Source organism: Astyanax mexicanus, chromosome 20 (genome assembly GCF_023375975.1).
Source record: "Astyanax mexicanus isolate ESR-SI-001 chromosome 20, AstMex3_surface, whole genome shotgun sequence".
In the NCBI taxonomy this organism is placed as follows: domain Eukaryota; kingdom Metazoa; phylum Chordata; class Actinopteri; order Characiformes; family Acestrorhamphidae; genus Astyanax; species Astyanax mexicanus.
In genome coordinates this window covers 20,299,597-20,322,973 of record NC_064427.1, presented here as the reverse complement: position 1 = coordinate 20,322,973, position 23,377 = coordinate 20,299,597, and the positions used below count along the sequence as shown (strand labels likewise).

General features: G+C 37.0%; 2 protein-coding genes across 2 annotated transcripts in view; both read right to left on the bottom strand.

The window, feature by feature from the left end:
- Positions 1 to 4,274: 4,274 nt before the first annotated feature.
- ggcx (gamma-glutamyl carboxylase) lies at positions 4,275 to 22,997 on the bottom strand. The gene is made up of 15 exons (XM_007228801.4): positions 22,783 to 22,997; positions 21,724 to 21,921; positions 19,768 to 19,926; positions 18,849 to 19,014; positions 18,682 to 18,760; positions 18,453 to 18,559; positions 17,321 to 17,484; positions 15,305 to 15,606; positions 13,500 to 13,631; positions 12,438 to 12,589; positions 11,036 to 11,205; positions 9,586 to 9,716; positions 8,151 to 8,298; positions 7,240 to 7,444; positions 4,275 to 6,392 (listed from the first exon to the last, which is right to left on the bottom strand). The coding sequence occupies exons 1-15, from the start codon at positions 22,820 to 22,822 to the stop codon at positions 6,233 to 6,235; spliced, it is 2,313 nt and encodes a 770-aa protein (XP_007228863.3). The 5' UTR covers positions 22,823 to 22,997; the 3' UTR covers positions 4,275 to 6,232.
- Positions 4,275 to 23,377, bottom strand: part of kcnn2 (potassium calcium-activated channel subfamily N member 2) — a 259,379-nt gene continuing 240,276 nt past the window's right edge. Inside the window, exon 10 of the mRNA XM_022681136.2 lies at positions 4,275 to 5,691. The gene's annotated coding sequence lies outside the window, so the exon portion shown is untranslated. The remainder of the gene's footprint in view (positions 5,692 to 23,377) is intronic.

Sequence of the window (23,377 nt, the reverse complement as noted above, 5' to 3'; positions counted from 1 at the left end):
CTGACAAAATATTAAAACGGACGTCTGATTAAGATTTTGCTTCGATTTTTTACCTATGATTTATTGTTAATTAAATGTCCAATATATTAAAAAAATAACTATTTTTGTGGTTTACATTCAAAACTACAGTTTTGAAATATTATTTCTTATTATTACACTAATAATTATTGATTGAAGCTTTTTATTATTATTTATTATCCATAAAAAAAGTGTATCCACTAAGTGGCAGCTATTTACTAATAGTTATACAAGTGAAGGACCGAATTAACTGAAATCAGCACAAAGCATTTCGTCTTATTATTTAATTATTACAACAAAATTTTGTATGATTTAAAATAATAAATTAAAATGAACTAAATTCAATTAAATCATTCTTTTTAAATATGTTCTATGTACCAAATGTATTAACAGTAGCTGTTAGGGATCTAAATGCCTTTAATTTACATTTATTAAAACGGAAACAAATACCAACATAGTTTACAAACAACACAATTATTTTGATTATTTTAATTATTCAAATTATAATGACCATTTAGATTATTCCGATTGTTTTGACCATTTAGATTATTCCGTTTATTCTGATTATTCTGATCCTTTAGATTATTCCGATGATTCTGATCATTTAAATTATTCTGATTGTTCTAATTATTCTAATCGTTTCACTTATTCTGATTATTCTGGTTATTTAGATTATTCTGATAATTTAGATTGTTCCGATTGTTCTGATCAATTATATTATTCTGTTTATTCTTATTATTCTGATCATTTAGATTATTCCGATTGTTCTGATTAATTAGATTATTCTGTTTATTCTGATTGTTCAGATTATTCTGATCATTTAGATCATTCCGATTATTCGGTTCATTTAGATTATTTTGATTATTCCAATTATTCTGATCGATTTTATTATTCCGAAAGTTCTGATTATTCACATTATTCTGATCATTTATATTATTCGGATAATTCAGATTGTTCTGATCATTTCGATTATTCTGATTACTCCGATTATTCGGGCCAGCCCTATTTTTATAACCAGCCTTTATCTTCAGGTGACTGTATTGTCTGGAGACTGATAGTTACACTGCAGTGGAATTAGGAATTATGGGTGAATGTGGTTGAAAACATCAGTTATTTGATTTATGATAATAATATAAATATAGTAAAAGTTTTTTATCGTATTGTTTCTGTGTATGAAGCATGCAACCATATTCCAACCATGATTCCTGACTGTGCCGAATATATATATATATATGTATACATATATATATAAAAAAAAAAACTTTACCTGACCTCACCTGTCACCACAGGTAGATGCATAGGTTTCATAATGCATGTATTAACACTAGGGGGCGCTATTGCGCTTCCGTCCAAGCACTTAAACTGGACTTAAAACAGGAGACTCTGTCCTTTTAACATAAGAGTAATAATTATAATGCTAATTATACAGTTTTTACAGAATTTCACATTATTCCGATCATTTCCAGCAGCATTATTGTGTCTAAACTGAACTGAAGAGTGATTTTACGTGATGTTTGTTTCTATGTTTAATCGTTTGTATGTGAGAACAATGTGCCATGATGCTTAATTAATGTGGACTGTATGAACACTGTGTGATGCACTTTAGCCGGTGACACACTTACGATTGATCCATTAATATTCAGTGAATTATGATTAAAACTGACAGCAATAAAATATTACACTCTAAAAAAACAAACTCGGTCATTTTTTGGACAAAAAATATGAAAATTCACTTTTTTGCCACAGTGTCGCCCCTTTTGAATAGAAATCAGTTATTATTATGGTTAAGATTATTATTACTATTATCGTTGTTACTTCCTTCTCTGTGTAAAAAACACAGTTTCAACTCCAGATTGTTTGGTCTGATGTGCGAGTCGTGGTTGTATACAGATTTTTTATCAGATCGTAAACACAGGTTTCATAAAAACTTTAAATTTTAAGCAACCACTTAGCAACACCGTAAAACTAACTAGCAACCACTAAGTATCACCATAAAAACCATCACAGATACCTTAGCAACCACCCAGCAACACCATAGCAACAGGTGCATATACCATAGCTACACCTTAGCAACTACCTGGGATACCATTAGCAATTACCACAAATATCATAAAAACACCTTAGCAGCCACCTGGCAACACGTTACCAATGCTATAGCTACCACAATGGATACCACCGCAACACCTTAGCAATCACCTGGGATACCACACCAATCACCCAGCATCAACTTAACAACCACATTGCAACCATTTAGTAACATCATACCATACTATAGAACCGCTAAGCAACACCATATCAACCACCACAGATACCATAGCAACACCATAGCAACCACCCAGCAACACCATAGCAAAGGGTGCAGACACCATAGCTACACCTCAGCAACCACCTAGCAACACTAGCATTAACCACAGATACCCATTGAAACACCTTAGGAACCACAGATACCATAGCAACAACTAAACCACATTGCAACCATTAAGTAACATCATACTGTGACCTATATATATATATACACTGCTCAAAAAAATAAAGGTAACACTCAAATAACACAATATAACTCCAAGTAAATCAAACTTCTGTGAAATTAAACTGTCCACTTAGGAAGCAACACTGATTGACAATCAATTTCACCTGCTGTTGTGCAAATGGAATAGACAACAGGTGGAAATTATTGGCAATTAGCAAGACACACTCAATAAAGGAGTGGTTCTGCAGGTGGGGACCACAGACCACGTCTCAGAACCTATGCTGTCTGGCTGATGTTTTGGTCAGTTTTGAATGTTGGTGGTGCTTTCACACTCGTGGTAGCATGAGACGGACTCTACAACCCACACAAGTGGCTCAGGTAGTGCAGCTCATCCAGGATGGCACATCAATGCGAGCTGTGGCAAGAAGGTTTGCTGTGTCTGTCAGCGTAGTGTCCAGAGGCTGGAAGCGCTACCAGGGGACAGGCCAGTACACCAGGAGACGTGGAGGAGGCCGTAGGAGGGCAACAACCCAGCAGCAGGACCGCTACCTCCGCCTTTGTGCAAGAAGGAACAGGAGGAGCACTGCCAGAGCCCTGCAAAATGACCTCCAGCAGGCCACAAATGTGCATGTGTCTGCACAAACGGTTAGAAACCGACTCCATGAGGATGGTATGAGGGCCCGACGTCCACAGATGGGGGTTGTGCTCACAGCCCAACACCGTGCAGGACGCTTGGCATTTGCCAGAGAACACCAGGATTGGCAAATTCGCCACTGGCGCCTTGTGCTCTTCACAGATGAAAGCAGGTTCACACTGAGCACATGACAGACGTGACAGAGTCTGGAGACGCCGTGGAGAGCGGTCTGCTGCCTGCAACATCCTTCAGCATGACCGGTTTAGCAGTGGGTCAGTAATGGTGTGGGGTGGCATTTCTTTGGAGGGCCGCACAGCCCTCCATGTGCTCACCAGAGGTAGCCTGACTGCCATTAGGTACCGAGATGAGATCCTCAGACCCCTTGTGAGACCATATGCTGGTGCGGTTGGCCCTGGGTTCCTCCTAATGCAGGACAATGCTAGACCTCATGTGGCTGGAGTGTGTCAGCAGTTCCTGCAAGATGAAGGCATTGAAGCTATGGACTGGCCCGCCCGTTCCCCAGACCTGAATCCGATTGAGCACATCTGGGACATCATGTCTCGCTCCATCCACCAACGTCACGTTGCACCACAGACTGTCCAGGAGTTGGCGGATGCTTTAGTCCAGGTCTGGGAGGAGATCCCTCAGGAGACCATCCGCCACCTCATCAGGAGCATGCCCAGGCGTTGTAGGGAGGTCATACAGGCACGTGGAGGCCACACACAATACTGAGCCTCATTTTGACTTGTTTTAAGGACATTACATTAAAGTTGGATCAGCCTGTAGTGTGTTTTTTTTTCACTTTAATTTTGTGTGTGGCTCCAAATCCAGGCCTCCATTGGTTAATAAATTTGATTTCCATTGATGATTTTTGTGTGATTTTGTTGTCAGCACATTCAACTTTGTACAGAACAAAGTATTCAATGAGAATATTTCATTCATTCAGATCTAGGATGTGTTATTTGAGTGTTCCCTTTATTTTTTTGAGCAGTGTGTATGTGTGTGTGTGTATGTATGTGTGTGTGTGTATATATATATATATATATATATATATATATATATATATATATATATATATATATATATATATATATATATATATATATATATATATATATATATATTTATGTAATAAAAGCACAACACACATAAAAGTGTTCACTGTTTTTTAATTACAAAAAAAAATGAAGTACAAAAAAAAAAGAAAATTGTTTTTTAGTAAATGTAGTGCTCATATTCTCTCCATTCCAGACGTATGGAAGCTTATGATTATTTAATACTTAAAATGCCCAGCTGTAAAACTGAACCGCAGTTCGGCTCGGTTCTTAACTCGCAAATTAAAAGAATTTACAGCAGCACAATCTCACTTACAGGCGTACGGATCCCTCCAATAATACAAACTCATCACCTCGTTTCACATTTTGCATAGTGTGTAACAGTCCTAATGCTCTAAACAGCAGGTCTCAGAAGCTGTGGGTCTCCTGTGAGACGTTTTTGATCTGTAGGATTTTTTAAAAAGTTGCTGATATCTCTTAACCTGCAGTAAAAACAGAAATGTTCCAAACAATGATCTATTTTATATCGTCCCTGTCCAATGAAAAACACTTATCTCCATTTCTTTTGATTTTTAGTTTACTACATAATTTAAACAGACAAACTGTCCCTCACACTGTGTTAAAATTTCTTGATGAACGGACCAATAGAAACTCTTCAAAATGACCTGAAATAAACTCTTTTTACATTGACTTCCATTGAAAGTTTTCAAGGTGGTGTTTGGATCTTGGACCTTCTTCTTTCCTCAGTAAGAGCACTGAAAATGGGTTGTGGTTGGGTCTTCCAGCATGACAATGACCCGAGACACACCCAAGACACTTTCACTAATGTTTGTAGCAGCAGTCTGCATGACTAGCTGGTGCTTTTATTACACAGCTGTGGACATGGAATTCATTGGAGAACCTGAGTTCAGTGATTAGGATGGGTGGGCGAATACTTTTGGCAATATATAGTATATTAAACTAGGTGCTGTTAAAATAAAGTTTCTATACAATTAACTCCACTTTCACACTTTATACACACACTCTGTTTAACTGTTAACATCTTAAATCACTGAATTATGGAGAATTTTGAGGAAAATCGGTTACATTTCCATTTAACATTCAGTGAATTCTAAACTAGAAAAATGTACATAAAACAGATCATATTAAGTTTGGAACATTTTTGTTTGCTGCAGGCTGCGACAACCGTGACTTTCTCATGTTTAAACATGTTTAGAGAAATTTAAAGCTCAGTAACACAAACCTGATTTTACTTCAGGAACAATAAACTATAAATCACATTTCATATGGAAATTCGGACTGATTTACTTTACAATTTGAATGTAAACTTAAAACATTTTTTTAGTAAACTAATCACAACAGTACAGTCTTTCGCTACCTATCTAACTATCCAGAAAGTTCTGAGAGCGGTTTGGTCCGTAGCTCCAGCACTTTTAAAAGGTTCAACTGCTCTGAAAAAAATTAAGAGACCACTTAAATTTGATGAGTTTCTTTGATTTTACCAAATTGAAAACCTCTGGAATATAATCAAGAGGAAGATGGATGATCACAAGCCAACAAACCAAACTGAACTGCTTAAATTTTTGCACCAGGAGTAAAGGCATAAAGTTATCCAAAAGCAGTGTGTAAGACTGGTGGAGGAGAACATGATGCCAAGATGCATAAAAACTGTGATAAATAAAAAACAGGGTTATTTCTCATTTTCTGCAAATAAATTCTCTGAATGACTATTTTATTTGGAATTTGGGAGAAATGTTGTCTGTAGTTTATAGAATAAAACAACAATGTTCATTTTACTTAAACATAAACTTATAAATAGCAAAATCAGAGAAACTGATTCAGAAACTGAAGTGGTCTATTATTTTTCCAGACCTGTATAACAAAAATAAAAAAATTAAAACAAATCTGTTCCCTAGAGATATTTATAATTATCTGATTTTTCCAAGAACATCAGTCCAGTCCACTGAACCCAGTTCAGCTGCTGTATCTGTAAGCGTGTGGGATCAGAGCAGGCAGCAGGCTGTGGTGGTGGTTCTGGTTCTCGGAGCTCAGAGCTCAGAGCTCGGCGTGAGCGGTCTCGTCTTTGAGCTGCTCGTTCTGGTTGGCGTCTTCTTCAGGTGGTTTCATGTTGGCAAAGTCCACCTCCCTCTTCAGCTGCTCCAGAGGGGGCAAACCCACCGCCAGGTTCCGCATGGCAATGGCCGTCATCAGAAACCTACAGGAGGAGTGGTTAAGCGTTAATAACGCAGATTTAAAATGCCGTATTTGATCACTTTCACTAGCTTGGAAGTTTGGGCACACTTTAAATTCAGTGTAATACTAAACTCATCCAGACTATGAAAAACAACATATGGAATTATTTAATAAACAAAAAGTGTTAAACAAACCAGAATATGTTTTATATTTTACATTCTTCAAAGTAGCACCTCTTGCATAGATGATTAGTTTTGCACATCTCTGCTGGATTTTCTCAGTCAGCTTTATGAGGTAGAGTCATCCGGAATTCAGGCTTTTAGTTAACAGCTGTGCTGAACTCGTCAAGAGTTAATTACTTGAATTTCTTGTTTCTTAATAAAGTGTTTAAGAGCATCAGTTGTAAAGTAGTGAAGAGGTAGAGTTACAGGTATACAGTGAATAGCTCTATTTGAGTAATGTTCTAATCCAGATTATGAAAAGAACTACTCAACTAAATAAAGAAAAAATGCAGTCACAAAGACCATCAAAACCGTTACGATGAAACTGGCACTCATCAGGACCAGCCCCAGGAAAGGAAGAGCAAGAGTTTCCTCTGTTGTACAGGATAAGTTTATCAGAGTTATCAGCCTCAGAAACAGCAAAGTTAACAAACAGCTCCCCGGATAAGAGCATCTAAATGCTTCTTTACAGAGTATTTTGGTTGGTTTAACACTTTTAAGTTACTACATGATTTCTAATGTCTTCCTTTTTAGTCTGAATCACTTCACTATTCATTTACTATGAAGGTAAAAATAAAAGCATTGAAAGAGCGAGTGTGTCCAAACTTTTCCCTCGTACTGTATAGTGTAAGTGAGTGTCAGGCTCACCCTCGTCGAATCATGTAGTATTTTTTGCTGAGGAATCGGTCGAGTCGCTCGAGAACAGGAGCCTCTCGCCGCTTCTTCTTCTCCTCCAGACGCTTCTGACGCTTCAGGAAGAGCCGCAGGACCGGGTCGGTGGCGTTCACCTCCGTCCCCTCATCCCCGAGGCCGGTTATGAGGGGCTGCAGCTCGGGAGGCAGAGGCTCTGTTTCTAAAAACAAACAAACAAAAACATTTAGGCCTTTAAATCAATAAGAAAATAAGACATGTTTTTGTGCATGTGCAAAACCATGTTAATTAATGAGAGATTAACAGGGTGTGAGACATTTTTGTGTGTGTAGTTGTGTATGGAAGACTAATAGGAACACATAGTGGTAAGCGACGATGAGTTTTACTCTGTAAGAAAGTAAAAAGTTACTTTGTTACAAATCAGTTAATATATATATATATATATATACACATGTTTCAGTGTCCAAAACACCTGTCTCTACTACACTAGTGGTGGTGTAGTGGTGATTAATTCCTGTGCTATGGTTAGCGAACCCCACTGAAGCTCAGTGATTACCTGTTCAACAGAAAAATAGCCAGCTCGCACATGTCCATGACTGCAGCATACTGTTTGCGTGCTGTTGTGCTCTACACCTGACAACCCCGAGTGTGGAAATGGGAATGGGTATACATACTGATCATGTTAAGCGTTACTACAGAATATATAATCCCTAAAGTAATCTAAGATTTTTTTATAGCTTAAGACTTAAGTATTTTGAGCTAAGCAATAACATATTGCACATATATATCTGACTATAAACGTGAGTTGTGTTCCGATATTTACATTTTGTACGAATAAAACAAATCCTGTAGCATGTTGTGCGAGTTGTGTACGTTGTGTAAGTTGCACTGTGTGTGTACTGACTGACCCGTTCCGTTCCGCACTTTCTCCTGAAGCTCCAGCAGCATGGTGAAGTTCTTCTGCAGCGCCGCCTCCGTGGTGTTCACATAGATATACATGTAGCACGACGGAGCACCAGACACAGTGTATACCCTATGATACGCTCCAGCAGGCAGCTACACACACACACACACACACACACACACATACACACACACACAATATTACATTATACATCATAGAGGAGCCCAACATTACACTAGACTGCTGATAATGTTGAGATGTGTCAAATAAAGAAGTACAATTACTTTGTTACCTTACTTAAGTAGAAATGTTGTAGAAAGATAAAGTTATCTATACTTGACTGGAGTAATTATTTTTACTTGTTTACACAATTATCTATACTTTTCTACTCCTTACATTAAAAAAAAAATAGCCTCGTTACTCCTATTTTATTTCAGCTGGTTTTCAATCCGGCTTCTCATCATTCAATTAAACCCCTATCCAGATAAATCTCTCCTTCCAGATAGAGTGAATCTGATTGTGATTGGATGTAGAGAAGTATAAACATATACCATTCCGACTCTCTATTGGTTTATACTGTGATCCATCACACCTGCACACGTCCCGCCACCACACAAACACACACTCCAGCAAGAACATAGCAGACGTATGTAGCCTTGTATGAAGATGATCCGTGCAGAGACTCAAGAGAACTCCAGACAAACTCCAGTCCAACTAAGCTTCTTTAATATATTTACATTCCACTAAAATACATTCATTTACAATCAGCATATATGCAGCTGAAACACTAGGGAGCAGCCTAGTGCATCCCAAATTTTATTATCAATATTAACATTTTAATAGAACAGTATAGTCAGGTAGGGGGCGCTAGTGAACCAGAATGAAGTAAGACGTTTAGCAAGAGAAGCTAGCGTTTGAATCCTCTAAATCTGTCAGTAAAACTCCTTTTTCTTTTTTAAAGAGCAATGAATCCTGGGACTAACTTATACTACAACAGTCTGAAGCCGGAATGAATAACAAATATCACTTCAATGGCTTTGAATCTTCGTAAAAGCAAGAACATTATAGTCATTATGTTATATTATTTTTTAGAAAAATGTGTTTTAGGGGGTGGGGTAGTGCGCTATAGGACTCTGTGGGCGTGGCCTAAGCTTTTGATCCTAATCGCTTTATTTTTTCTCTTTATATTATTTTTACTTGTATACTTTAAGTACTTTTGAATCCAGTACTTTTTTAAACACTTTTAATTAAAGAGTTGATACTCCAACTTCTACACAAGTATTTTAAACCTAGTATCTATACTTCTACCTAGAGAGTAATGAATGGAGATACTTTTCACACCTTTGATTCTGGACTGCTGGTCTGTTTCACCTTTTTTTTTTAGAGCATCTACAGGGTGGATGATCTATAATACTGATCTATAATATAAGTGGTTGTACCTGCATCCTCTCTCCTGGAGCGAGCGAATAGTTCCTCTTCTCCTCCACGATCTCCACCTTCAGCTCACCCTGCAGCACCTGAACACTGGTGTTCCCCAGATCCTCACTCACGTAGTTCTCCAGGTGCAGACCTGCCAATATTAGGCAACAAACACTCATGTTTTAGCATCTATAACTAAAATATTGCTAGTTTAAATTGATCCGTACTGCATTGGAAAAAAGGCCATTTCTAACAATTAAGGATCCTCCTATTTATTTTTAACGTTTAATACGGAGAAACTTCTAGAAGCACAGAAAAACCTTTTTTCCACACAGAACCTGATTAATTATTAGCCTACCTTCACACAGCAGGTAAAGAGACCCAAATCAGATTTTCTCCCCCAATTTGATGTTCATTTTAGGATTTTCACACTGATATAGAGTAGATCACATTAAAAGGATTAACAGACACTGTTCTGAACAGCTGAGCTGCTAAACAGTGCTAAAGAGCTGTGCTTCACGTGAAGTTTCGGTTTCATCTTCTCCAGCATCACAGTTATGATTGTAATCAAAGGAGCACTGATGATCAAAAAAAAGTCACATGATTTCTGATCTGGCTGTTCAGACTTGTATCAGATTTGTATTGGATTTCAACACCATAGCTTCCCATGATATCACCTTGTCACGTCTGGTGCTGTAGGTGCTTCTGTTCCTTCCACACTGAGGTTTGCAGTTAGACAAATACAATACCCAGAATGCACCCCACGCTGACATCACACATCTCACGTCCTCCAGGAAGCCCGGAGTACTGATTACCCTAGAGTATTTAAGGACACTCCACGAACACACAGGTTCCGCGTATTGCCTGGTTTCTACCACTTTACAAAACGTTACCTTCTCTGTGAATGTTTTTCCGTTTTTGACCTTGCTCTTTGTTTTTTCGACGTCGATTTCTGCCTGTACCTCTGATTGTGGATTTAATGTGTTTGACCTCGACGGTTTAGCGTTTCCGATTTTTGAATATCTCTGATGTGGCTTCCTCGTGTATGAATTTTTGGACTGTTTCCCGTTTATGGTATGGTTTATTCTCTGAGGCTTCTTTTTACTGGTGCTCTACTTTGTTTGTGTATCACTCCTCTTTATTTGCCATCTATTTTAGTAAACGACCCATTTTACTGTATCCACGAGTGTCTGTTTTCTGTGCACACCATGACACACCTTAATCTTTTATTTATTTTTTAGATATTCCAATTTTAAGTGAACTGAATGTTCAGAGCTCTTTTTTAATAGGTGTACTTTTTATTTAATTTTTTTATAGCATTACTTGGCATTATATAATAGCCTAAAATAGCCATTTAAATATATATATATATATATATATAATTTCTTGATATTACTTTTTGTGAATCATTCTATTTCTAATGATTCTGTTTTGGCAATATACTTCTTTATACAGGTATCTTGTGTATACCTGGAAAGTCAGCGATGAAAACCACCTCAGTCTGGTTGTCTAAAGTTCCCTCAATTTCATCAAACTTCGTCCTCCAGGGAGAGAGATCCACCAGCAGAGGCATGAGCCAGGGGTTCGGCCGGAACGGAGACCAGTCCGCCTTCACGATATCAACACGAGGATCAAATATCCTACAGGAAAAGAACAAATACAGAAAAAAATATCAGTGTGACAGAACTTAATTTTACTGATTAATCCACAAATTTGACCTAAAATCTAATTAGCTCTTCATCTACTCACTAATGTCAATCTTACACCAAAGGATTTTTTAAGCGATTTTACTGTCCCAGACAAATTTCCAGTGTCAGGAAAAAAAAAAAACAGATTGACGGTTTAGTCAGTTTAGTCTTTTTTTAAAAACATCCGTTCAGATAAAATTTGCGCAACTGGACACCCTTGTAAAAAAAAATAAATAAATAAAAAAATTTAATTAAATTATGCTGAAGTAGGAATGTACTTAAATTATGTTATTTATAAATCACTAACTTGTACTTAATTACTACTTGTTTGTAATTAAAATGATAGAATTTGAACTAAATTTATACTGACATATGTTATTTTTACAATTATTGTATTATTTTACAATAATACAATTTAAGTATATTTGTGTGAGCTGTCAAATTAAACATTAAAAACATATTAAAGGTGTGATTAAACTATAGATTTAACTTTACATTTATTTTGAGGAGTGACACATATATATATATATATATATATATATATATAAATATATAAACAAAAAACAAAAGCAGAATATCACATTGTTGCAAGGTGCATTGGTGCATTGTTGCAAGTTAAAGTTATTTTACCTTTACTAAAGTAACAAAATTAAACTTTAAAAATTATAATTATAACACATAAATGTCCATTGTCAGTTTTAATTTGTCAACACAGAATGAATGTTTTTGTAGCAAATTGCACTGAAGTACAGTTTTGTTGCAGAAATTTCAGATCCTAGGACACATTTAGTAAAAGTATAGTTTTATCATAAAAAGCACAGTTTCATAAAATAATACTAAGCATAAGTTCATCGCTAGTACAGAATTAGTACTGACAAATAAACTAAAGTATAAAAAAGTATACTGAAATACAGTTTAAGATAAGAATAAGTAGAAAAAGTATATTTTAGTTATACTGCATATAGTTCAAGTACACTATTATAATAGTTCATTAAATACACAACTTTAATACAAGGGCCTGATCTTGCAAATAGTGGCCCTGCAGGATCCCCAGTCTTTGCAAAATCTTAGCCTGTAAGTCAGACTTTAGTCTATTAAAAGTCTTTTCAGAGTTTTTTTATTTTTTTTTTTAAGTTGTTTAGTGTACGATTAGCATAAAACAAGATAAATAGAAACAGACTGACCTCTGCTGGAATCGATCGTTAATAGAAACCCAGATATCGAAGTAGATCTGGGGGTCGGAGATGTTGAAGCGGGGGAGGGTGTGGCTCAGGCAGGTGGCGTACTGCTTCAGCATGTCCCCGTGATCCTTCCACCTCTTACTCTGAGTGAACACCTAAATACCACATATACAGCATGCTCAGTATAGGGATTCAACGGATATTTGGCAACCAAAATAATGCAGCACTTCAGATTAAATAATAAATACACTAAGTTACACAGAACGAATAAATAGTTATTATTTAAGTATTTTTTTCAGTAGTGTTGGCAGGCCCACACACTGCAGCCAGCGGCCGACAAACGGCAGGTTTAAATTAATTTTTAGACTCTAAACTCACTGTATCTGTTTACTCAGTTTACTATCTTTCCAAAAACTGTACCTTTTTCAATTTGTATAGCTGTAAATTAAGCTGTACAGGACTAGGATAGTCACGTTAGTTGAGTTAACTTATTCTTGACGTAGACTAGCCTAATGCACTGTTGCAGTAAATGTATGGCTAAAATAGCACTAGGAAGGTAACTAAGGTTAGCTAAATGTGTGACTAGAACAGCACTGCTGAAGTAGATTGAGGGTTAGTATTGGCATGTATTGTGCTTTGTTGGTATGTATGCTGGAATAAATAAAAAGTGGTAGTGTTCAAAACATGTTTTTTAATTGTATGTTGTCATTTCTTTTTTTGTAGACTAGTGATGAATAAAGTGGCAAAATGATTGAAAAACTAATCGACAATTGGCTGCTCTATATATGGCATTTTAAAATGGTCTAATGACAAAAGGACCAATAAATAACAACTAACAATACTCAAAAAATTATGCATTACATTTTGTTATATTTATATGCCAATAAAAAACACTACAGAGCACCACAATTACTGACAAAAACTGAAAGAAAAAAAAATTGACAGAAAAACTGTGAGCATTTATGTGTATGTTTTCTTTTTAAATAATGCACACATTTAAAACAGTTAATTTTTAATCCATTTGTTAATATTATTTTAATTAGTTCTGTTGATCGAGTGACTCACCCCGGGGTTCAGGTATCCGATCTCTCCCGTTACTCCGTCTCTATAGGTGATTTTAACGTGCTGGTGAGAACGAGAGTGCACCATCATATCCCACGAGTAACCATACAGACCATTAGTCCAGTTATTGTAGCCCTGCAGAGAAAACAGACACATTAGAGCTACAGTACACCTATAGATTACACTATACACCATTACACACATAATTATTCAGTATCAACAATTAATTATTATTTAATGACTAATGAATAATTATTTAATTATTTCTCATCCAATATGGAGTATTCAGAATTACCTATGAATTATGAGTATCTACTATGAATTATCCATTATCCACTGTAAACGGTATATATTCTTTGGTATTCTATGGTATGTAATTATATCAAACACATTTAATAAATGCTACTTCATTATGAGTCGTCAAATTTAATTTATTTAATACACATTATAGAACAATTTTAAGAACTGTTCATTTTTAGAACTGCACTGTAAATGAAACTATGAAGTGATGTTTGAGAGCATCAGTTGTAAAGTAGTGAAGAGGTAGAGTTACAGGTATACAGTGAATAGCTCTATTTGAGGTATGTTTTAATCCATATTATGATACATGATGATTACATAATACTCTAAAAAAACAAAATATAGATGTGAAAAAAAGAATTTCATGAACTTTAAAAGTATCATCAAGTGTAGTCACAGAAAAGACCATCAAAAACTTTATAATGATGAAACTGGCACTCATCAGGACGGCCCCAAAAACCTCAAATTAAAAACAGCTCCCCAGATAAGAGAAACTAAATGCTTCTTCACAGAGTATTTTGGTTTGTTTAACACTTTTAGGTTTTTACTTGTTTCCTTATGTGTTCCTTCATAGTCTGGATCACTTCACTATTCATTTACTATGCAGGAAACACACTGAATGAGAAGATGTGTTCAAACTTTTAACAGGTACTGTACGTGTTCGTGCTGCAGTGTTTCTCACTGAACTGACGGGAACATTTGCTCACATTGTGAAATCCCCTCTGTCCTCCTGAACTATAGACCTTCTAGATAATTCTGTTTACAGAGTGAATCTGAGTCAGACAATTCTTCAATCGAAAGAATGTGAGAAATCCACATTTAAAATCAGACAGCAGGTGAGTTTTGTCAAATATTCATGATCAAATCACCTAAAAACCTTTACATATAAATGCAAATCTGTGCTTAAAAAACTTAAAATGTTGCTTTTCTAGAGTTTAATAAATACATATAAACTTCAGGCAAGACTACACATTTGCTTGAAGAGAGTTCTATTCTATTAGCAGTGCTTCTCTACAAAACTAGACAAGCTGTTTGTCTGCATTTGCACATCAGTGTCAGCAATATGTGCAAAATGTACATATTAGAGGTCCTTTTACATAAGTTTAAAAATTGTAGGTCTATGTTCTATACAAAACATGTTTAAGAAGTTCTTAACACACAATTACTCTCACACAAACATAAAGAAATCTCATCAGCTCTAATCTAGCCAGTTTCAGTCTCTTTCAGAATAAAGAGCTTAAGGGCTCTGACAAGGGCTTTTATGCAAATAAGCTGCTTCTGGCCACACCCACGTGTTAGTGTTAGCTTGTGCTAAATAGCAAAATATAAACAAGCTCTCATCTGCTGGCTTGCTACGGACATTAGTTACAGATTCCTCCCTCAGAAGAAGTCTGCTGGCTATTTCTGCTGTGTACTGTCTGAGCTTCTCAACCAGCAGAGCGAAATAGGGTATATCTTTCAGCTGATTCACAGAAAAGGTAAGAAAAGCAAGAGGAAAGGTAGAGTACCTGTGTGATGAAGTGGGAGTAGGGCAGGAATAGCTGCTCTGTGATGTAGATGATGGTGAAGACGGCCGCCAGCTTGTGTCTGAAGCGAGGTTTGGAGGGTTTGGGAGAGGCAGGGCTGTCCTGCTGTTGGATGGAGCCGGTGGACGGGGTTGGGTACACGCAGGAGGAGCTGGGGCGAGAGGGGGGCGACACCAGGGGCAGGACTGGGCGTAGGAACTCCGGGAAATACCCGAAAAAGCGCCGGGGCCAGTCGGTGTAGCAGAACAGAGGGCTGGTGGCCAGCATGGTGTAGGCGAACATCCCTGTACAGGTTTAAACAGAGCGTTTAAGGATTAATGATACTTAGTTACACATCACTGTGCTTTAATGAGAGCCGGAATCCTGCCAGGTAAGGATTATACACCTGTATCACCTGTATCATCTGTATCTGAGAGACTTCCTGTTCAGTCATTCATAAACTGGGTGCATATTTAAGATTCTTTAGTCACTCAGGTGAGTCCAGAGAGCCAGAGAGCATCAGCATTCAATCATTAGTAATGATTTAAAATAAAATAAATGACTGTATATAAGCATAGACTTCATGGCTGTGCTGGCTGGTTGCAGTATAATATATATGAAACTTAGCTCCGCCCTTTCACATGTTTTAAAACAAAAAACAGCTTATTTTTATTCCTCTAAACTGTCTTTTCTTATTTATTTATCTCTATATTATAGTAGGAAGGCAAAGCTACACTTAAGAATGATGTGATTAAATGATTAACAGGCAACCTTGGCTGATCATCTGCATTACAGGGAGTACTGGGAGTACTGTAATTTAATGTAATTTAATGGAAATGTAGATGGTTTGCTTATAAAATCCATGAATTTCATGCTTACCGCTCTTAAATCATTACAGTTACTGTACAAACTGGAATACTCCTATCTGCTTTTGAGATTGCACTGAAAATCAATGAATCAGGGTACACTTATGCACTTAAATCCTGAAGAGATGTACATCAACTTGTTATAAAAATGTTTGTCACCATATTTGTATCTTCTCTCTGATATGGTTTTACACGAGAATGAAGCTTATCTGTCGGGAGTTTTATCATATCTATCCAAAAAACAAATGCATTTTATTGCTGTGGATATCTCCAAATGTTCCTTTAGTCAACATGTGGATGACGCAGGTATCAAACCTTCTCCCATTGGAGAAACTCACTTTTGAAATCCACAACAGACACAGAAAATACTGTGCGACTGTTTAATTCTTTGTTTTGTTTCATATCTGTATTTGATTATATTTTGCACTGTCTTTCTCTCTCTATATATATATATTTTTATGTATTATGTATTATGTATTATGTTATCCTCCTCTGATACTGACATGGTGAGAGATTTCAAATTTGTTCTGATACAACGTTAAGGTTTGTAAAATTCAATAAACATATAATTACAAAAAAATCAAAAAAAGAAAATCAATGAAGGCAGACTGAGACACTTGGTCTGGGAGAAGGGGTGTGGCTACAAATGAGTAGGTTAGTCTGTCTTTGCCTCTGGTCTCTACTAAACAGATTCTGGTAGCATATTTGGCAACATGGTGGATATTTTTGGCTTTATTTCTATATAATATAAAGGAATGGAACCACAGCATCCAGGTTTATTAACATTTACTAAAACACTCGAACACAAATTTGTATTTTGACTGGAGATGAATGCACAGTTTATGTAAAATTAGATTAAAATGGACAGAAACAAAAGTTTTATACTGTTATTAAGCCTTTAAACTATTTCAAGCCTTTCTGTGGGCCCACAGTGTATTACTATATTTAATTTATGATTAATCATCTCAATAATATCTTTGGTTTAAAGAGTTTAATAAGCTGAATAACGTTTGTTTCAGGTGAAATAAAGGAGGTAAAAAGCTGCACTGCATTCCTCTGGTCCGTCCGGACTGAAGTTTGATACCACTGCTCTTACCAAGTATCAAAACCCTCCTCACTGCGCTTTAAACACACAGCTTATTCTTCCTCTTACCGATGCTGAAGAGCTGCGAGTTCATGCAGTGAAAGTAGCTGACGAAGAAGAAGGCGACGGGGCGGGTGGCATCAAAAAACAGCAGATACCCCGCCGACAGGTCCAGGATCAGACCCCCACCATGAACCACCATCAGACTGATCAGCTCCACGGGCAGCAGCAGCCTGATCAACAATGCAGAAAACAAACACTGCATATTAAACCCAGTATGAATTTGCAGTGTGAAATGTCTTTGTAGTAACAGTAATATATCTAAGGCAATCTGAATCTGGTATGAATATACAGTGTAAGTAGTGGTTAAACCTAAAAACACAAAAATAATTGTGGAGCACTTTTAATCCAGTATGAATCTACAGTATGTATGTACTTCTTACAGTATCTACATCTTCCAAGAATACTTATATAGTTATTTTTAGGCTAGTTTGCATCTCCAATGTGTTTAGCGTTAATAGTTTCTGAATCTAAATTCAGTATGAATTGATAGCCTGTGTAGATTTTGCAGCGAAAGAAACAATTGAGAAACATCCTGAATCCAGTATGAATCTGCAATGTGTATGGTTTTACTGTCTGACATGAATTACTGTGGTTATATTTCGTCCAGAATGAATTAATAGTGTTGATAGTTTTTTTGTTTTATATTATGACAGTAATAATTTTGAAGCAATCTAAAATCAGTATGCTGTTTTCACAGTTTAAAAGAACTGTAACTGTGAAAGTTATCTGATCCAGCATGAATTTGAAAAGTGTTACATTTTTAAAGCTTTACAATAATAACTGTGGAACAAATCTGATCCAGTCTGAATCTGCAGATCTGCAATGTGTGTAGCTTTTACAATGTGACAGTAATTATTAACTGAGGAGAGATTTTAATCCAGTATGAATCTGCATTGCTTAGCCCTTTTATTACGAGCATCCAGTGTTTGCAGTAATATTTCTGGAGAAAATGTAATCCAGTATGAATCTGCATTGTGTGTAGTTCTTACAATGTGACAGTAATATTTGTGAAGCAATCTGAATCCAGTATGAATCTCCAATATTTGTAATGTTCAGTGTGTAGTGTGCAGCTTTTACTACTAAGGAGATATTTCAATCCAGTATGAATCGGCATTGTTCATTTTACACTCTGACTTACCTGAAAGGGTCAAACAGCCAATGATGAGCCAGATATTTCATGGAATACCCCTCCACCCAATCAGCATCCAGCTTCTTCACTCCAGCAATGAAGTACACTAAAAAGATCTGCCGAACAGAGCATGCAGGTATGATAAGAATAATGTTCTTATGAACAATACTTGAAAGCATCCAGAAAGTTATTCATTTATAGTGTTTTAACTGTTATACCACATCCAGAATTAACCCACCTGTGTCCGGAGCAGTGTGTAATTCCACAGAGGAACATGGGCGTTCCTTTTCTTAGGGTTACGGAGTCCATCAACCGACCTGCACAACAGCAAGTACAGCTACTCATAAACCAATCAGCTCTTTTAAATTAAAAACGGAACAGCTAAAGCCCCGCCCACCCTCTCACCAGTATCTGTTGGCGTCCATCAGCGTGAGCTGGAAGCCGATCAGGCCGTAGAGGTACGAGTGATTATTCCAGGCCGTTTTATCCAGGAAGAAAACGTACCAGTAGGTGGAGATGAACATCAGGCAGGCGAGGCGGTAAAAACAGCCCAGCATGATGCCAACAGCACCTACACACACACACACACACACACACACACACACACACACACACACACACACACACACAGTAAGTGGAAACACACAAGGTAGTACGTGTTCTTAATAAATTGGCAAGTGACTGGACACACTATACGACATAAAGTGGCCATTGAGTGGAAGCACAAGGTAGTAAGTAGGTTTTTCCAATAAAGTTGCCAGTCTGTGAGTGGAAGCACACGTTACAGTAGGTGTTTCCGATAAAGTGGCCAGTAAGTAAGTGGAAGCACAAGGTACAGCAAGTGTTCCTAAAAAAGTGGCCAGAAATTGAAAGCACAAAGTATTAGGTGTTTCTAATAAAGTGGCCACTGAGTGGACACACTACACTGTAGCTGTTCCTAATAAAGTGAAAAATGTATGGACGTACTACATGGTAGGAGTTTCTAATAAAATGGCCGATAAGTAAAAGAAAAATGCATAGTAGGTATTTCTAATAAAGTGGCAAAAAAGTAAGTGAAAGCACAAGATAGTAGGTGTTTCCAATAAAGTGGCCAAAACGTAAAAGAAAATGCATAATAAGTGTTTCTAATAAAGAGGCCAAAAAGTAAAAGAAAATGCATAGTAGGTGTTTCTAATACAGTGGCAAAAGTAAGTAAAAGCACAAGATAGCAGGTGTTTCTAATAAAGTGGCCACTGACTTTACAGTATTTTACTCCTGTATCTTCTTCAACACCTCAGACTATCAGTCATTAATAAAGACCTTAATTATGAGAAGATTTGTTCACCTAGAAACATCACCAGATAGACAAAGTACATCCAGTCCATGGGCAGCGGCTCCAGGAAGTTAAAGAGTGGGAAGCGACAGACGGGCGTACCGTCCAGGTACTTATAGTCCAGGTGACTCAGCCCACGCTCCTGAGTGATGTCCAGAGCCATCAGCATACCTGTAAATATAGAGCAAATACGAAAAAAATATAAATATAAATATACCATCCTACAACAGAGCTACAGCTGGCCACTTACTTTTCCAACAAAGTGAGTGGTCAGTGTGGGGAAACACAATGTGATTGGTAGGTATTTCTAATAAAGTGACCAGTAAGTTAAACACTCTATGACCATGGCCACCGTAGTGTAGCTCATCTTCTTATAGCCTAGGCTTTCTTTATTAAGAGTAACATTTCTGTTTCTCACATCCTCAGAGAGTTCTTTGCCATGAGGTTGCATGTTGAATATCCAGTGGCCAGTATGAGAGAATTGAACCCAAAACACTTTTCAAATTAAACAGCCCTGCTCCCTTATTCACAGCTGGAATCTTATAACTCTAATAAGGGATTTATTGTATTAATCCAAATGCTATATTAGCTTTTTTTGTGTTTGCAAGTAACTGATTTCAGATGGTCAACATTTGTCGCACGGTGGTCTTCCAGCATGTTTAAGCTGGCTCATACTGATGGTCTAGGTTGGTCACGTTTAGCTTATAGCCTAGGCCATCTTTGTTGAGAGCAACGATTCTGTTTCTTACATCTTCAGAGAGTTCTTTGCCATGAGGTGGCATGTTGAATATCCAGTGGCCAGTATGAGAGAAAAAACACAAAAAAAACCCCACCAAATTTGGCACCCAGCTTTGCTCTCAATTCACACCTGAGACCCTGCAATTCAAATGAAGGAGGGACAACCACAGAATTGGGCACAATTTGGGCATGTTCACTGTGAGGTTAAAGTGTGTTGAGTTATTCTTAGAGGATTTGAGCTGTACACACTGACTACTACAAGTTATAGCCAAGTTTTTTTTATTATATAGTGTTGTCCCATAAAAATATTTAAAAAAATGTTTGCAGATATAAATGTATGTATACATGTTTTACTGTAATGTTTTACATATTACTCTATATCCTCTTCATGTGCACTCCTGGACACTTAATAGAATTCTGCCCATAACAAATTATACTTTAACTCTTTCACCCTTTCCTATTCCCCCAATTGTGGCTCCATCATGTCTGCTACAAAAGTTGAGGTGTCAATCTTCCACTATCTCTGACCATTCATCTCTGCAGGGACACACATCTTTTCTATGCTAATTTGAAACCCCCCATTAAAGTGACCACCCTGCAGTGTTCAAAGCAGGACCCAATGTATATAATGTCCCCTCAAAATATCCCTAGTTAGATTGCTTCTGATCGACTGACTAAGCTGTGCCCGTGTAGATTTTCTGTCTGCACGTGAATAAACTCAAGTCAACCCTGAAGCCGTCTCCTGACTCCTGAATCGGACACCTGGTTCCTGAAGGCCGAATTTCTAACACACTTGACACTTTACTGTACATCCTGTATATTTACACTCCTGGACACTACACAACTCACTTAACTTAAATACAATACTTGCACAGGTTTATGTTTAGTATTTGTCATATCTGCTGATACCTGCTATCTCCTATACTCCTATATTTATTCTGTATCACTGCACTACCTCATATCTATGGCTGATTATTTCCCCACTTTGTGTTGTTTTTGTATTTATATATTTATGCATATATTCTTCAAATCTCAGTTTAGAATCTTACAGTTTAGAGTATTATATTTCTTGCTGTGCTCTCTGACTGTACTCCCTCTATTGTTGTTTGCTTCTACTGTGTTGTGTAACTGCTACTGGCTGGTAAATTTCCTTCAGGATCAATAAAGTTTCTATGTATGTATGTATGTATGTATAGTATAGTATATATGAACATGCATGTGCTGACTCACCAAACAGGAAGCGGAAGATGCCCAGTGATGCTGGATCCATGGGCCGGTTGAGGAGGCACACGAACCGGTGCCATGAGGACAGGTCCGCCAACTCAAACCCGAACAGACGCTGCATCCTGCTCACAGCCCGGCTGGACTCTGCTGATTTATCTGCATTATTGCGTCTCTTCTTTTTGGACTTCTCCACATATGGAGCACCTGAGAGAGAGGATAATATTATTCATATTACTTATTAGTTAAAAGGTGATTAACTGTAGTTAAGCTGAACATCAAAAAACAAGTCATTATAATGATCCAAATGATATATTAGCCTATTTTTTGGGTTTTGTTAGTAACTGATTTCAGGTGGTTATGCTGGTTAGGATCATCAACCACTGTGGTCAGGGTGGTCAACCAGCATGTTTAAGCTAACTCATACTGATGGTCTAGCTTGGTCAGGTTTTTCATGCTTGTACATTACCAGTCAAAAGTTTGGACATGCCTTCTCATTGATTTATTTTTTTCTTTTCCTACATTATAAATAAATAGTGAAGTGATCCAGACTATGATCACTTCTTACACATCACAACTTAACAGTGTTAAAGTTAAACAAACGTGTGGTTCCTAAGGCTGGTAACTGATACATTTATTCTGTGCAACTGAAGTAACTTTTGCTCTTACATTCCCATTCCTGGGGCTGGTCCTGATGAGTGCCAGTTTCATCATTATAACATTTAGTTTGATTGTCTTTGCTGTGATTGCACTTGAGGATGCTTTTAAAGTTTTTGAAATTCTGTTTTTTGAATTGACTGACCTACATTTTTTCTTCTTAAAGTATTTTATTATTTACTTAGTTAAGTAGTTTTTGTAATAATATAGATTATAACATAACTCAAATATGGCTATTCACTGTATACCAAGTCTACCTCTTCACAACTTTACAACTGATGTCCTTCTGAGGTACGTGATCATGAGTTATTGCAGAATTAAGGTAAAAACAAAACACAAACCAGTACATTTCTTAGTTACACGTTATTATGGTTAAGTATGGTATTTAGAAGGTAATACGCTGCTGTTTACCTGGTGCTGCTGCTGCTGTCTCGCACGAGCCTCTCTCCATGCTGTACAGGTATGCAGCTCTGCCCAGGTGTTCAGCAGCGGTGTGCCCTTAGGCCGGACAGTCTGGACCGGGTCTGGACCGGGTGGACGGGGTGTTTGTGGACACGTAAACAGATGGATACGTGTCAAACACTGGCACAGCGACTCCAGCCACCAGTCTGGAAATACAGGGGATCCATTTCTAAACGCTCATTGGCTGATTCAGCCCCAACGTCACGCCCACTTTCCCTCAGCAGCGCCTACTATTGGCCGAAACATGTAAATAACATAAATTTTAAGGTTTATTTTTATTTCTGCTTTATAAACGTTGGGTTAAAATAAATACGATTAATAATATATACGATATAAAATATATTAAATATAAACAAATAAATATTTCGCTTTGATCCACTTTAAGTGAGTTTAATATCTTGCAGATGAAAAATAAAAAAGATATGAATTATTGCTAATAAATTCTTGCAATTACAAAAATTCCCTGCATGATGAATAAACATATAAACATTTTATTGTACTCAACTTAGTTTGCTGCATTGTTTCTAATAATAAAGCAGCATTA

Coding starts and splice junctions, on each gene's coding strand:
- ggcx (XM_007228801.4), bottom strand. CDS start 22,822: ATGGAGAGAGGCTCGTGCGAGACAGCAGCAGCAGCACCAG. Junction 21,922..22,782: donor GACAGCAGCAGCAGCACCAG/GTAAACAGCAGC, acceptor CCTCTCTCTCAG/GTGCTCCATATGTGGAGAAG. Junction 7,445..8,150: donor GAAAGTGCGGAACGGAACGG/GTCAGTCAGTAC, acceptor GTTTGTTTTTAG/AAACAGAGCCTCTGCCTCCC.